Consider the following 16,136-nt stretch of genomic DNA (forward strand, 5'->3'; position numbering starts at 1 on the left):
TATTTTTAGTATATCTACAGGACATCCTGTGTCACCTCTCTCCAAAAATCCGGACGAGAAATAACACTTTCTTCTCTCACTTAGCCTTACATGGACAGGCCAGGCTAAATTGAACTCAGAAAAGAATAATGTCAACTTTGTAGAAGAAACTTATGAGGTCCTTTCAAGACTTTAAAGGTCCTGTTTACCTTTTGGAACAGTGATTTAATAAATTTTCAAGATATGACATTTATTGCATATGTGTACGTCTGTTGTACCACAAAACATCCTATCGTGAAATTTTTGTGATAAAGCCTAAAATATAACAAGATATATGTATTTTTCTCAATAAACCCTAACTGTAGATGGTTTACAAGGTTTAGATGATTTAAAAGTTATTTGATGATGTGGACTGTGTGTGTGTGTATGTGTGCTTTTGGATCCCTGTGGAAACTTCAAGGAATTCCTTCCACACCAATACAATAGTTGTCTAGATGGAGAGTGCACATACAGTGTACAATAAGAGGATTGCCAGAAACATACCATTGTTGAGACCTATTTCTTTTGATATCCCTATATGTTCACTGGACTTGTACCGTCACTGCCTGGTAATTTGTATATCTCCTATGGTGACAAGGGATGACATATCATAGCGCTTTGCACCCAGTGGAAAAGGCGCTCTAAAAATGTCTACTATTATTATATTATTGATTATTGAGTAGGTACTCTCAAAAAAAAAGTTGGACAGTCTTCTCAAGATGGATGATGAAAAGCATGATCATTTTGGTCCTCTGAAATGCATCTTTTCGTTCTATATTATTTCGGCATCAGATGATACAGCTACAAATAATGTGAAAGGGATATGATTGAAACCCTTCATAGGTTGCTGTATTTTCACTTTGCATAGAAAGCTATATTACTCTGTCATTGATACACAATTGTCTTCCCCACCTCTGTGAATGTTAGATATATATATGCACACACACCAGAAACCAAAGTTCACTCAAGTATGACACTGTGACTATCCTTGCACAGTCCATTGTTCTACTGAAGGGTGTAGGAGGGTTACGTATTTATCCCTCTTCATGGATTGTTAGGTTGAAGACAATGGAAGGAGGCACAGGAATGATACATTCACAGGGTATTTCACCTCTAGTCGTACCATTTAAACTGCATGAGTTGGAGCTGGCCCAAATTTATTTTGTTGTCATGTTCTGGTTTCAATAATTGCAAATTATGTACTGGCTTCTGTCTTGCACAGACATTGTACAAGCTCCGTATGTGTATCTTTAATACTACATGTATGTACGTACACATTTTAGTACCTCTGTCAAGGGAGGAGGTTATGTTTTCATTACTGTTTGTTTGTTAGTTTGTCCGTGTGCAAAATGACTCAAAAAGTGGTTAACGGATTTAGATGAAACTTGCAGGCAGCTTGCAGGAAAGGTTTAGAAAGATACAAGTAACAGATGAACAAATTTTGGTAGTGATCCGAGAATTTTGGGGGAATTTATGAAGGATTTTTTATATTTTGACAGGTAGGGTCAATGAACTTGGGAGTTCAGGCTGTGCGTATTTGAGGTTTGCATGCGCGCACTAATGTAAACAAAACAGAAGGAAAGAAAAGCGCTCTCTGTTGTCTGTGTGGATGTCTAATCCACCAATCAATTCTTGTTTTTTTTTTGTCGAGCCCACTGGAGGTGAGGGGAGACTAAGGGATCGCCTGCGGTGTCTGTCCGTCCGTCATCCGTCCATCCGTCATCCATCTGTAACACTACAAAAACTTGAATAACTCTCTACTGAGGGCTTCAATTTCAATCAAACTTGGAGGGAAGAGTGGTTATACAAAGTTACACTTTTTACCAAGCATGAAGGTCATCTCAAGGTCAAAGGTCACAGACAGGGGTCAACAAACTTAGGGCCCAATGTTAAGTTTTTATGGTGCGTTTCGATTATGGCCCATAACTTTTGATCCATATGTCTGTTTGTGACCAGACTTGGCTGGTAAATGTCCCTTGGGGAGTTGAAGTTCACCACAAGGTCAAAGGTCATAGACAGGGTCAGTGAAATTCCAGGAGTTAGAAAAACATTAATTTCTTCTACGCGAATGGGCGAGACGCATTTTGGCACTTCCCTTGTGTTTTGTTTGCAGCAATGTTTTCTATGTTTGTCTTGTGTGTGTCATCAATCTCCAACTGCATTCTATAAAATGTTAATCTCAATGTCATTCTATTTTGTTTTCCATTTTTTCAGTAGACTAGTGTGTGTGTGTGTGCTGGTCAGATACAATGCAGTTAACCTAATCACCTCATGTAACTGTCCTTTCTGTACTTTTTAGCATTCCAATTTACTCTATCTTTTGCTGACACTACCTTTCTGCAAGACCTTTTCTTATATCCAAATCGCCTTTGGAAACAATCCAACTTGTCACACTTTAAGAGTTCTTGAGTGTGCTTGAAAGATAGCAGCATATTTCGGCATTGAGTGCTGAGTAGGCATATTTATAGAGAGAAGTAATGAGTTCTATCTACATATATCAACCCAAAGGTTTACAAAGAAAGAGCTCAAAGAGTGGAATGTTATGCAGTAGCATCATTGGATATAATGAGATATGGAGAAAAGGGTGTGTCATTGTGTCAGCAAACACTTGAGACAAAAAGTTCACTCAGGTCTTCTGAAAATGAGATATATGATACTGCTGTTATTGTCCAAACAGTGGAGCATTCAAAGTGCAGTGCAACACACTTTTTATCTTCAAGAAGTTGTGTTTAAAATGATAGAGGTCTGTATGACAAAGGTTAGGCCCTATGAAGTGAACTCCCATCTATTGTTTTGACCTAAAAAGTCCTAATGCAAGTAATTAACCCCAAGCTGATTCTCCCCCCCCCCCCCAAATATTGTCACGATTATGGGCTCCTTGACTCAGCATCATACTTGAAAATGTGTGCATACCTGTGGCTTGTTTGATTTTGTTTTTTTTTTTATGCCTGCATCACAAAGTATTGCCAGATGCATTGTTTTCAACTGCATCACAGATACTTCTTCTGTAATATGCTGCTGATCAAACATTTGCAATGCAGGCATTTGTGCCCGTGTTCTCCGTAAAGCGCTTTGATAGCTTTACAAAACTGACACAATAAGCCAGTTTGGAGTTAGCGCATGGGCACATTGGTACAAATGATCTCTTTTTTTCTCTCTCAGTCAGTTAGGGGCACTTAACTCATTTTCTGCGTGATATAATGTAGTTATAAATAAGCTTTATGTAACAATCTATGAGATTCATCAATCCTGTTCAAACAAAGAATGAACTTGTGTAGACCAGATGACCAGAATGATTTATTGATTAACACTTTGGAAAGAATCCATGCCATTACTTTGCATTGAATGTATTAGCAATCTCTTTGTATTGACATTGCCAAATACCATTTTTACTGTCAGGTGTATGTGCTTGCAAGCAGCATTTTTAAGAATTACATGAATAATCATTACATCACAGATGCTTATCCTAGTGAATTTAAAAACCAACATGCCTGTTGGTACGAATGACATTTTTTCTGCTCATGCTCAAGGTGGAACTCCGAACTGGCTTATTGGCAAGGTTGGACCGATTATATGAGCCTCTCCGAGATTATGTTTCAGACTTGAAGATACTGATTAAACTGTTTGTAACCATTCCGGCATTTCAATCTCTTGAGAACATTTTAGATTGAACTAATATTACAAGATTTGTATGCATGTATATCTTTGTGTATTAGGTCAGAGGCGAATGATCTAGCATTGCGGTTGGTGAGACGTCACACAGGGAGACACGACATTGCTATTCTCGATCAGTAAGTCCACTGCCGGCAAAGATTCTAATCTCTGACGATGTCATTTCAGCTGGAGACTTTGTGCAGTCTAAGAGAGTTTGGGGAGCAGAGGCTTTGCTCTAGAAGGGAATCACTGTTCCAGCTTCTATGCCATGGGTTGTGTAGATCGATCTGAAATTGCCCCAGGAAGCTGCAGATTGTCAATCTTATGAATCATGGGTGGTAGGGATGTGTTTGTGGCACGGGATTTACTCATCCACACTCTATAGAAGCCCTCCTCAATGCATTTGTGGGGCTTCTTATATCATGAGACTCTCAGCAAGCACAAGTGCCATGCTAGTGAAGCAACAAGTTGTCATGGTAACTGAACTAAATCTGTAGCATTTGGAAGCATCTTTTTGTTTTTTCATTTTGAACTTCTTCTTCATAACAAGACACACTTATCGGGGTATGATATGTTTTGCAACACAGCTGGTGAGGTTATATGAAAAAAAATATTATGTTTGATCTTTGTGTGGGACAAAAACCAGTAGACAGTCAACAGGCAAGAGTTAAACCAGTTCAACCTAATGCTGAAAGGAAAGATTCTCAGCTTTGGAATAATATTTGATATGAAAAGTTGGGTAAAATGAACTCACTGAAATAAAAGGTATAAATCCAACCATTATGGTAATTAATATGAAACAACCAGAATTGGATGGGTCTACAATTGCACACTGAGACACTTTTTGTCCCATGCAAGCAGAAAATAGATTTCAAACTTCAGCAGTTACTCTATTAAATAGGAGTTTAGCAAATCATCCACAGACTTGGTGTATGCATTTAGCATATCTCATCACTGTTTTGCTGACTTTTTGTAGGATTTCCATACACATGAATGTCTGGCATATAGGTAGAAAATAGCAAAATACAAGTTTAAACATCCTAATCAAACAAACAACAACTAACGTGTATTTTTACAATACTGCAACCAAAAGTGTGGCATTGTACTACAAATTAAATTCCACTAGGATGACCTCAAAATAAGCTTCATTTTAATGAATAAAGACTTCTTGATATTCAGGATTGTACAGAGAGATAGTGCACAAAAAAGCTCTGTAAAAATTTAAATCAGAAAAATTTGAATTTTTTGTACATTCCTATAGGGAAATCCACTGAAAATGCTTGGTGTCCTATGTAACAACCGTTGATCACAAAATATGTATAAACTTGATTTGTTAACAATGTAACTAATGTATTGTGATAACAGTACAGAATTTTACTGTTTGTACTTATTTTAGGCATTTTCCAAATATGCATAACATGCGTCGCAATGCGCGTCACAGTTGGACACCAAAGAGAAAGAGGCAAATAGATTCTTCCCAAATATTTCATATAATTTATATTCTTTTCTTTTGGATACTTATCCTGGAAAGGAACTCAGAAAAATCAGAAAGGCCAGTAAATTGTATTGGAAATGTACAAAATAAAAGTTCAAATCTTCATGTGTAATGGTGGTTACATTGGACACCAACAAAATTGCGGATTTGCCATTGTTAATTTTGACATAAAGATGTAAATATTTTGGAACAAAACTTACATATTTTTCATCCCCCATTGAACTCATTAAAACAGCAAAAATGCATTGATTTTCAGAATTCCCATCAACCTTTTCTAGGATCTCGCGTAATGGTTGTCGCGCGGACACCAAGCGTAACAGGCGTTACGTACTGTTTATGATGGTATTTTAGGAATGAAAAAGGTTTATTAACAGGATTTTTTTTTTACATGTCATTCCAAATAGGCATGTTCTGAAATAAGAAAAAAACACTCATAGAAATATATAATTTAGTTCAGTATGATGCATTTGATCTTAGGAGTACTAATCATGTCACAAATTTGGTGTCCTAAAATGGTCAATTTTTAAGGCATATTGTTTAAAATATACATGAAAAATGTAAGGTTTCATATGATTTTATCTCCACTGTCTCTCATATATGTGGGCTACATATCCTGAAAGTTTTAAGTCTTAATTATGTTTAATTTTTGAAATAGGGCTAATCAAACTTAATCACCTTGAATCTCTCCAGTATTGTAAAAATATACATATTGAAGATGGACTATGATGACCCCAAACACATTATCATCAGGCCCATGGAAAAATAAATCAGTGTGTCCTTTTGTGCGTTTTTATGATGAATTTGATGTGCTCATATGCGTATGCTCTAGTTGTGAGGCATACTTTACAATGTAAGGAACAGATGCCATCAAACCATTTTCAATGACCCTTCAACTTTCATGTGAATGACATTGATGTTGTAAACCATTAGCATGTACAATGTATGCACATCTGGTCTAGGTATAATGAATCTCCTTATCTCATGTCAAATGGTTGACTCTTTCTTGACCACCCTGCAGTGCTTACCATGGTCATCTGACCAGCCTGATAGACATCAGTCCATACAAGTACAACAAGCCGACCATGGAGGGGAAGAAAGACTGGGTCCATGTGGTAAATACCTGGAACTTTTTAGTTGAGGAGATTATGGAAGTATAGATTTTAACAATCCACTAGAACTTCTGTCATTAATGTTAATCTGTCAGCCTCTCTGCCAAAGCTAGACTTGCATCAGTTCAGTATCCAAGTAACAGGATATATACACCCCGGTGCCCTGTGTTTATGAGCACGGCATATCTAAACGGGATAGAGTGAGATGAAATTTCAGGCTACGAGAACAATTAGAACTGGTCAGTGACTTACTTACTGAGGACTTCATGTAATTGATCACCTTCTACACTGGCAAATACAGGGGTAAAATGTACCAAAGGCTTTTGAGCTGATTGGTAGTTACTGTGGTGATTTCCATGGAAGGCAGATAATTCCTTTTACTTGCAAGTTTTCATTTTTGCATGGGATCACTAACTATGAAATTTAGATGACTTTAATAATCTTTATATAAGATGTGTGTGCCTGGTTTCTATGATCTATGGCAGAAATTTGTCCTTCATTCTCGAAGAGGGGTTATGCATTAGATTTATTACAGATTAATTCAATCAAGTATTTGTGAAATGTTATGAAACGGGCAGGCACCAGTGATGTAACAGTATTTTCGTGGTTTACACGGAATAAATTTACTCTGTGGATATGAAGCTGGAAATCAATCTACTCCTGTGTAGTGACCCAAGAAATTGAAAACAAATTACTGGTACCTTGCAAGGAACTGATCTCTCCATTGAAGAGGCCCATGACACACTACTATGGTATCCCCCTTGCCATTACACAGACCTTTGTTTTTGCAGTTGTATGGTAATCTCTTTGGGGGCGTTTGATACTAGTAGACCACATTGTCAGTATTGGAAATGAATTGTAGCAGTTGTACATACAATGTAAGTGTTGTTCCTTTGTCGTGTGCATTTATAATAGGCACCTGTACCCGATACATACAGAGGGAAGTATCGTGATGTGAGGAACGCAGGAAAGCAGTATGCAAATGAGGTCAAGAAGGTCATCCAGAGGGCAGAGGCCAAAGGTCGGCAGGTCAGTGGAACTATAAGTTTTGCCTTGTGTTGTCCAACATAGGGTATTTGTACGAAAGAGAAATGTTTCAAAGTAAATGGTAATAAGTTCATTATAGGTGTGTGTGCTATTAGTTATGACGTGTATTGATGCAGAATTCATTCTTCATTGGAGTCGATGTTCAAGTTTTAAAATGCCTGTCTGTCCCCTGTGCCTTCGTGACTGATGTCTAGGCAGCAAAATCCAATGACAAATCCAGACAAATATTGAGCCAAACAGGTCATGAAGAAGAATTACCTCCTCTAAACTCAGTCTGCACCTTGCTTTCTGTTAAACAATTTTGTGAGAAAAACAAAACAACAATATTACATTCCAGTTATGTTATCGATGGTGCTGCGCATTTGTGATGACTGGCAGTGCGTGAAAGGAGGTGTAATAAGCAAAGCAAACCAACAGCAGTCTGAGCAAGGGGGAAAAAGAAAGGAAAAAAAGAAACGGAAGAAAAGTGGTGAAATCAATAAAGTAGCCACATGTTGCAGCAGAGATGGGGCCTTGTATAGGCTGAAGGTTCACGCTTGGCTGTGCACAAAACCATGAGCAGAGCCAGATATGTGTGGGATCTGTTGGATTACCTCGGTGAGGCCATGACATACATTACATCCGTCAGCCCATGCCGCCAGTTTAGCAGCATTGGGCTATACAGCTGTCGCATTTCTGTAATCAATCTTGTGTTTGTTTGTTTGTTTTTTTTAAATTAAAAGTCCCTTGATGAATGTGCACTGGCCTTCTCTGTAAAGGCACTGCAGTTGAAATACAGGATTACATAATGATGCATGTACAATGTACATGTCAGAATGTACTGTATGGGGAGAAAAAAACAAACAAACATGCCAACAGGTGTTTGCTTGTGATGGAAATCCAGTTTTCTTTATGAAAGAGATCACTGATAATCAGTAAATAAATGAATGAATGAATGAATGATCATGAACACAATGTCCTATATGTGGTCGCGCATCACTTCTTCAAACTTTCAAGTCCAAGAAGGGACTGAAAGCTTCTACAGCAGCACTGCATGTAACTGGAATATCCTACAGAAATTTCCTGCGTTCACACTTTTGACTTGGAGGAATTTTTATGCAACGAACAGTGGCCTTCTCATTATCATTAGCACTCTTTCATGTGACTGCACTGATTAACCCAAAGGCTTCATATTCATTCACATCTCCGTACTTTACTAGTGCACTCTCTCCCTCTCTCCCACACGCCCAGTTTCCTAATCTGTTACAATGAATTGGCAAAATTATTTCCCCTTTTTTACATCCAGGGTTTTATTTTTATTCCATTCTTTTGTTTTCATTTTAGTTTTTTTTTCTTTAATCATACTAACTAAGTCAGCCCCTTTTGTATTTCAAAGCAGATTTCCTGCCGTATAAAACCCTCCCAGCCTCCACCTCAAACTGGTTGTAGACCGGTTCCAGGAGCATGCAACCTTGCATCTCCCACTCAAGGAGACAACTACTTAACAACTTCCTTTGACTTTTGTTTGAGAGTGTAACAATGACTTTATGCTATTATTAGATGGCCATTGTCAACTGATCAGTGGTGGATCCGGGGGAGGGGGGGAGGTTGGGCACACCTGGCGCAGGCCCCTCTTTATTTTTTATTTTTTGTGCGTGTGGTTAAAACAAAATAAATAAAGAAAAAAATGGGGGGCGCATGCACCCCCTTTAATTTTGCAAAGGTGCCTCCTCTTTACGGATCCGCCCCTGCCTGATGGTTAATAGCACAGTCAAGGCTGGAGTGGCAAGAACCAGTTGATTGTTTTTTTCCCCCCAAAGATTTTGTCCTAAATTTTGAGGAGCGCTAAAAAAAAGACAAATAAACAAAAGCAACAAAACTAGATGTTCTTACCAAGAAACATTGTCAAGTGTTGTGTGTAGGGAATGTCTAAAACTTGTGCAGACATGCCATGTTACTGTTTATGCTTTTTTTTTGGGGGGGGGGGTAGATAGAGTCATGTGCACACAGTCAGTTGGACAGGATTTCCTCGGTAGAGAGTTTGAGTGTTAAAAATGCCAACAGGAAAACTTAGTAGGAGAGCATCCCGTCAAGTGTAACTCCACACCATGCCTGAGTTGGCTGTAGCAAAGAAAGTGAAATCACTTAAACAGAAAACGGTAAAAGTTACAATGTATGTCAGATTCGGCTGTAAAGTCAGAAACTGTAACTTTACCAGATTTTAAGTTTCATATGTTTTGACATTTAAGCAGTGATATTAGCAGGAGACACATATATTAAATGAGAGATGAGGTGTTTTCTTTTTTCAAGACCTCACAAGACTCTCACATGAATGTTTTCCAAATTTGCCCATGTCTAAGTGATGATATGGGAAGGCAGAGGCATGCCAATCAGCTGTATGCCTCTGTCAAGTTGCTCTACAGAGTATTGTACACATCATTTATGCAGTCAGTCTAATTTTTCGTGTATCGGGACTTCCGACAATTTCGCAATTGGTTAAAATTGCGATTGTGGAGTACAGTACCGAATGGAGAAATGTATGCGTGCACGTCACATTCATGTAGGGATCGAGTTAATATTTTCACATGTTTTTAAATTTGCGAGTAGCACCCAGCTCGCAAAATTCACAAACATATAACTTTGCAAAATATTTGGCATATACAGTATTGCAGAGTTGTTTTCTTTGAAATCTGCCCTGTCAAAGTCATTTGTTTTAGTGTTACCAAATAATTTGCCTGTCTCTATCCCTCCAACAGTGACTTGATGTGACCATCATTGTGATCTGCCACGTCATGCCCCGACAAACTTTTGATATCTATTAGACCTTACAAAAGGGTTCTATCTCTGTCCAAACTTGTGATATCTAGGCAGGGAAGACCTCACGGAATGGCCTTATCTCACAAACAATCATGCATATCATTTTGGTTTTCATTGTTGTTTTGTCCAGATTGGCAAATGAAAGGGAAGGTTATCAAGGCCTGAGTCATTCCCTTAACTCGTCAAGTGCTGGCATGATTTTATCGCAGAAACCATTTTCTTGTCAAATTGGCACCTCAGGGGGGCATTTCATGGAGCATTTTGTCCCACAACTTGTTGGACAAATTTGCTATCAGCCAATCAGATGCAAGGATTTCAGTAGCTTTTAACGTTTTGTCAGACGAAATATCTGACAAAACGCTTCATGAAATGCCCCCCTGAATATCACTCCGTAGCATATTGGAGAAAGATTACCTGACCTAGCTATATATCATTCAATCTGCACAGACTTGTGTAAATCAGAAACAAATTTACACAAAATTGAGAATTTAAGAGAGAAACTCAAGCTTAGTCTTCTAAAATGTGTTGTCAATTTGAGACTGAGTTGTGCAATTGGCAATTATTTAAAGAGGCTCTTGACAATTTTGCAATTGAAACATTCATAACATATGAACAAGAAAGATATCATACTAAAGCATTTTTTTTTTTTTGATCTGTAGTGTGAAACAGTATCAGTAAAGTGAAATTAATTTCTACAGACGTAGCGCCAAACCACAAAAAACTGAAGGTCTTTGGGACCTGATGGATTAAAGAGCCAGATCAGCAGTGCGGCAGGTTAAATGCTGATGCGTATATTATAGTTCTCTATATGTTTTCTTTATTTCGTTCGTTAGGTGGCAGCCTTTATTTTGGAGTCCATGCAGAGCTGTGGGGGTCAGATCATCTACCCTCCTGGCTACATGAGGGAGGCCTTCAGGTAAACCTCCTACATTCATTCTTTCTTTGTGTTTGTTTGTTATGTTTGCTGGGTGTGTGTGTGTTTGTGTGTGTAACTCATCTTAGGTTGACGGGTGTATGCGTGTGTGGAGGATAAATTTTGACTTGTCAGGCAGTGGTTTGATATCGTGTAATACTGTATATGCTGTTATTTTTGCGTGCAGATATTTTCACGAATGAGGAGGTCATAGACATTTTTGTGAGATGTTGTTTTCACAAATTGACGCCGACGCTAACATAAAAAAAAATCACCCAAGTGCATCAAGATAATTATTTTCGAGTGTTGTTAAATTCGCGATCCAACTGTGATTTGCCAAATTTGCGAAAATTAAACCCTTGTGAAAATAACAGCATTATACATGTACAGTATGTCATAAATGCTCTTCAGACTCTTGGGTCTGAGAATTTACTTCCACTTTGAAAGGGGTTGAACTTACGTGATTAAAACTTAAGCAAAATTTGTTGGTTGAAAATGATAAGGGAGTTAAGATGCATTGAACACTATGGTTTTAGCAGCAACTTCATGCCCTTATCATTCACAAGCGATGAATTTGTGTTGTTCATATGATTGAAGTATTCTTAAATCTCAAAAAATAACTTTACCCCCCCCCCCTCCCCCCCCCAAAAAAAAAAAAAATTATCGTATTTTAGCATGTTTGCTATGGTGTTTGTTTGTTTGTTTGTTTTTGACTGTCAGGCTGTTCAATTTTGTTCAAAATGTATAAATAGATGTTATATAACTCAGTGGATTTAGAGCCCAGACTGAGAATTCTTAGAAAAGTCAAAATGCTATACCTGATTTTTTTTTAATTCTAGTATACGTTTGTTGCAGACAAGCATCTTGTATGTACATGTATTATAGAAACCTTCCATACAATATCTCCAGAACAACCAAAAGTTGTTTTATCCAAGGTGTTGTTTTGTGATTATGAAAGGAATTCATTTCTGTTTGTCAGAGTTTTAAGGCATTCCACATCACTCAGAGATGTTGTCATGGCAACTTGGTGACGTGTGATGCTCAGAATGTCTAATTAGTCTTTGAATGATGTTGCCGGCATAGTGAAGAGGGAATGTAGCCAGAAGCCATTTACTAGAGGCTTAGATACTCTCCTATCAAAAACACAAACATACAAAAACCAACAACCAAAAACATGGCTTTCCAATTATGGGTCGCTTACCCAGAAATTTTGTAACCGATGTTATATCATTACCGCATGATATGTAACTGACTTCATGTCCTTGATTTCAGTAGCTGGTTGCAGAACTTCTCTGTAATTGTTTTATTCTGAGCAACAATTACAAATGAAGAGTCATCCTATGTTCGCATCGTCTTTGATAAATACAGCAAATTCAAATACACAAAGAAAGAAGATTTTTCTATGAACTGGACATGAAGCCAAAGAAGTCGCTGATTACTGTAAACCAAGATATGATGCATCACGCGTTACCCCGGGGTACCGAAGTACCCCGGGTAACTGCGTTGTGTTGCGCCACCTCGCGTCCACTCGAGGACAGCCAGAGAAAAATGCATGCACTGTGTGTGCGTGCACATAGCATTCCCATGCCACTGCATGTATACCCATGCGTGCATGAAAGCTGCAATACCACTAGCGTGTGCTTTAGTGCAGTGCAGTGCAGTGGCTACCGGGCGCTATCTCCAGCACCAAAATAATTTCCTCTTTTTGGCACCCAGGGTACAACCTTTTTAAAGAAATAATAATAATTCAACAAAATGACTGATTTTTATTTGGTACCCCGGGATACCATTTATGTCATCATATTTCCGCTGCAGGACATTTTTTGCAAATTTGCAGCTGGCATTCAATGCATATACATGTAGTGTAGAAGAACTTTTGTGTACATTTTGATTTTGCAAATCTTCACAAAATCAAAATGCACAAGAACATTTCTGGTTTTACAGTAGTAAATTTTTGTCAGAATATGTGTTTTTGACATCGGTAGTGTCAGTCACATACACACACACACATGTATGCCGATCACATTGGAGTGAAGATTTCAATGTCTCCCAAGGCTTTTTGGCTAGTACTCAAATTTCTGTGTCTATATGAGGAAATACATTGTACTCTGTTCTGTTATATGCATAATTTGACTAATTTTGTGAGTATGCCAGTACATTTAAAGGGGTGGTATAATTTGGTTAAGATGGGACATCAGGTTTCCATAGTTTTTGTGAAATTATCAGAAACTTTTAGTGAAATATCAAAGAGCATACAATTCTAAGAGGAATTGAAAGTTTATTTGATAAAAATTGTGTTTGAAATGGCCGAGATATCAAAAAACAAAGAGGTCATAATGAAAGGTGGGTCCCATCTTTTGTTAGTGCACTTTGTTTTACTTTGTTTTTAGATATCTCAGCTGATTCAAAACCATTTTTTTGTCAAAGAGACTCAGAATTCTTCTTTGAATTGTGTGCTCTTTAACATTCATATAAGTGGTGTCTAATTATCTTGCAAAAAGTTTAAACCTGAATCCCCACGTCAACCGGAACTTGACCATCCCTAAAACTGTTTGGAGCTCATTCTGAGCAGACACATCAAACGTTGTTGAATTGAATGAACTCCATATAAAGTATGTCATTATTTAATGTATTTAGATTCTACACAACAGCCAGGTCACAAACACCATTGCCTGTTAATCAAATAATTACACAACTGTTGGTTTACTCACTTGAGCAAGTGTGTTCACATGTAGCATGCCGGGCTTCACATTCGAAATTACTGACAGGTATTTGCAGGTGAAATTGATCTCACAGCCCATTTCTCAAGAGGCAGCCATTATGAACCTGCTTTAATTGGGTCTGCACACACAAGCCTTCGTCATTATTGCACAAGCAAGAAAACAAAACAAAAAAACATAACACCTGTGAAACCTGGGTGTGTGGAGTGAACATTGTGACCCACTTTTTGTGCAACCCATTGAACTATTAAACCCTGGAGCCATTGTCTGTGCCAGCGATTAGAGTGAATCTAAAGGTCACAGCATTAATGCTTCCTTACTTTGACTTTATGGGTGCCATGCAGTGTAAACCCCCTTTTGTGCCACATTATTCTGAGACCGCAACGCACGAGCGCTTTTGGAAAACATCCTGTTTTTCAAAGCCATGTAACTTTATAAATTTTGATAGCGAACGTGCATTGAGCAAAATTGAAGATAACGTTCCAATCTTTGCAGTGTTGTAGATCTTATGACGAAGCTATGATTGATTTTCGTGCAAATGGCAATAAGTTAGCTATGTCATTATCCAGGTGTGGGAGTTCCAAGACTATTGCCACACAACCCGACCGAAAATAAGAATATACAGTGCTGTACACAAAAACAAAACAAAACCTATGGAATACTGCTGTTTAATCCCAAGGCAATGCTAGCTACATGTGTGAGGAATGGATTTGCGAGTGGAAAGTTTGTCATTGTGCTGTGGCATTTGCCGATATATCGATCAGTTTGGGTGAGTTTGTGCAGTTGAGCAAAATATGCAAACTTGGCACGCCGCCGACTGAGTCGCGTGTGCAAACGTGGCACGTAAAGAGTTAAATGGGCAGGTTAGGGGGTTTATGAGAGAAAACATTTGCAGTAAAAATAAAGCTGGAGCCCCCATTCTATAAAACAAATGATGCACATATCTTTTTGTGCGTCAGTAGGAAAAGTGTGCACGCAGTAACTGCGGAATTCAGCCTTAACCCACTAGACTTCACCGTGTGGTGTAAGCATTCCATAGTTACTTTGACACAATTCCTACTGAAGCACTCAGACCTGTGTGTCATGTGTATACTGTATTGACAGACTCAAAATCAGTAAAGCTGAAATGCAAGGAAAATACTTCTACTGTCTTACACTTGAACTATGATACAGAATTTTATTCACTTTTGAGGATCAGTCTTCCATTGTCAAGCATTCCATACAGAGGAGAGATGGATCAGATATCTGGGCCCTGTTTTATGAAGAGTTATAATTGATTATATAGTTGATTTCTATCATAAGTCCATGGCAGCCTGTGTGGTAAGGAAACTTATAATCGATTTTATATTTTTTTGATAGAATGAGGCCCTGATGTTTGGATTCAGTGTATAATACAGTCGGGACTAATGACCCATGTCTATTCACGTCTCTTTGGAATTAACTTGCAGGCACGTGAGAGAAGCAGGTGGCTTGGTGATCTGTGATGAGGTACAGGTTGGCTTTGGGCGAGTCGGGTCACACTTCTGGGCATTCCAGACCCAAGGAGAAGGTGAGACTCTAAATTTAACAAACGCAAAACAGATGGAAACTGACCAGAAATGAATGTAATTTATTAGTGGAAATATGAGCAAAGAAAATAAGGATTCCATCGGGATTCGAACCTGACACCTCCGGACTGATTATCCTTCGGGTTTATGCCAGGTTTAAGTGTGTGCGTGTGTGTCACACACTAACACACTGCTATAGCTTCTGACCAGTTGAGCACTGAGAATTAAGGGTTTCTAGGACGAACACTGAACTAGGGCTTTCTATAGCTCAGTCGGTAGAGCACTGGGCTAGCAATCTGGAGGGCTCGGATTTGAATCGTGATAAAATCCCATTATAAATGCTCATTTTTCCACTTAGATTTAGTCACAGATTTGGGGTGCTTCCTTGCCCCACCCCCTATCTACACCCTCATGTCTTTGCAGTTGGATCCGTTTGTGTGTGTTTTTTTTCTCAAAAGAAATTGATTGGGGACTTAGACTGAATGGTTGAATGATTGCACAGGATGTTGTTGCATCACCAAAATCTATTAAAGAGACCTTGTAACAGTGACTAAAACAAGTAGGCAGAGATATTTATGAGTCATGTACAGCTGTAGATAGCTTTTATTTGGAATCCACCGTAGAGACATGAGGCATTCATGTCTCTGCTCATCCGTATCACGTACCGTCTCATAAAATTCTGCGAACTTTTCATTCTGCATTTCCAGAGATACCAACCAGTACGATTTTGAGGTATTTGATATGATGAACAGAATGAATTACAATGATAAGATATTGCCTCTTGAAAGTATGACTTTTTGTCTTTCAAATTAAAAAAAAAAAAGCCATTATCAAATA

General features: G+C 38.3%; 1 protein-coding gene across 3 annotated transcripts in view; it reads left to right on the plus strand.

Annotated features, from left to right (window-relative positions):
- LOC140228613 (5-phosphohydroxy-L-lysine phospho-lyase-like) overlaps positions 1-16,136 on the plus strand; it is a 42,837-nt gene that overhangs the window by 15,693 nt on the left and 11,008 nt on the right. For 2 of the 3 annotated variants that reach the window (XM_072308855.1, XM_072308854.1), the window contains 5 exons: positions 3,735-3,809; positions 6,186-6,279; positions 7,192-7,305; positions 10,953-11,035; positions 15,201-15,301. In XM_072308855.1, coding sequence (XP_072164956.1) covers positions 3,735-3,809; positions 6,186-6,279; positions 7,192-7,305; positions 10,953-11,035; positions 15,201-15,301 — 467 coding nt within the window. Of the gene's footprint in view, positions 1-3,512; positions 3,578-3,734; positions 3,810-6,185; positions 6,280-7,191; positions 7,306-10,952; positions 11,036-15,200; positions 15,302-16,136 lie in introns of those variants that run through there. The other variant, XM_072308856.1, reaches the window with a different exon arrangement.

The sequence above is a fragment of the Diadema setosum genome, chromosome 5 (assembly GCF_964275005.1).
Source record: "Diadema setosum chromosome 5, eeDiaSeto1, whole genome shotgun sequence".
NCBI classification, from domain to species: Eukaryota; Metazoa; Echinodermata; class Echinoidea; order Diadematoida; family Diadematidae; genus Diadema; species Diadema setosum.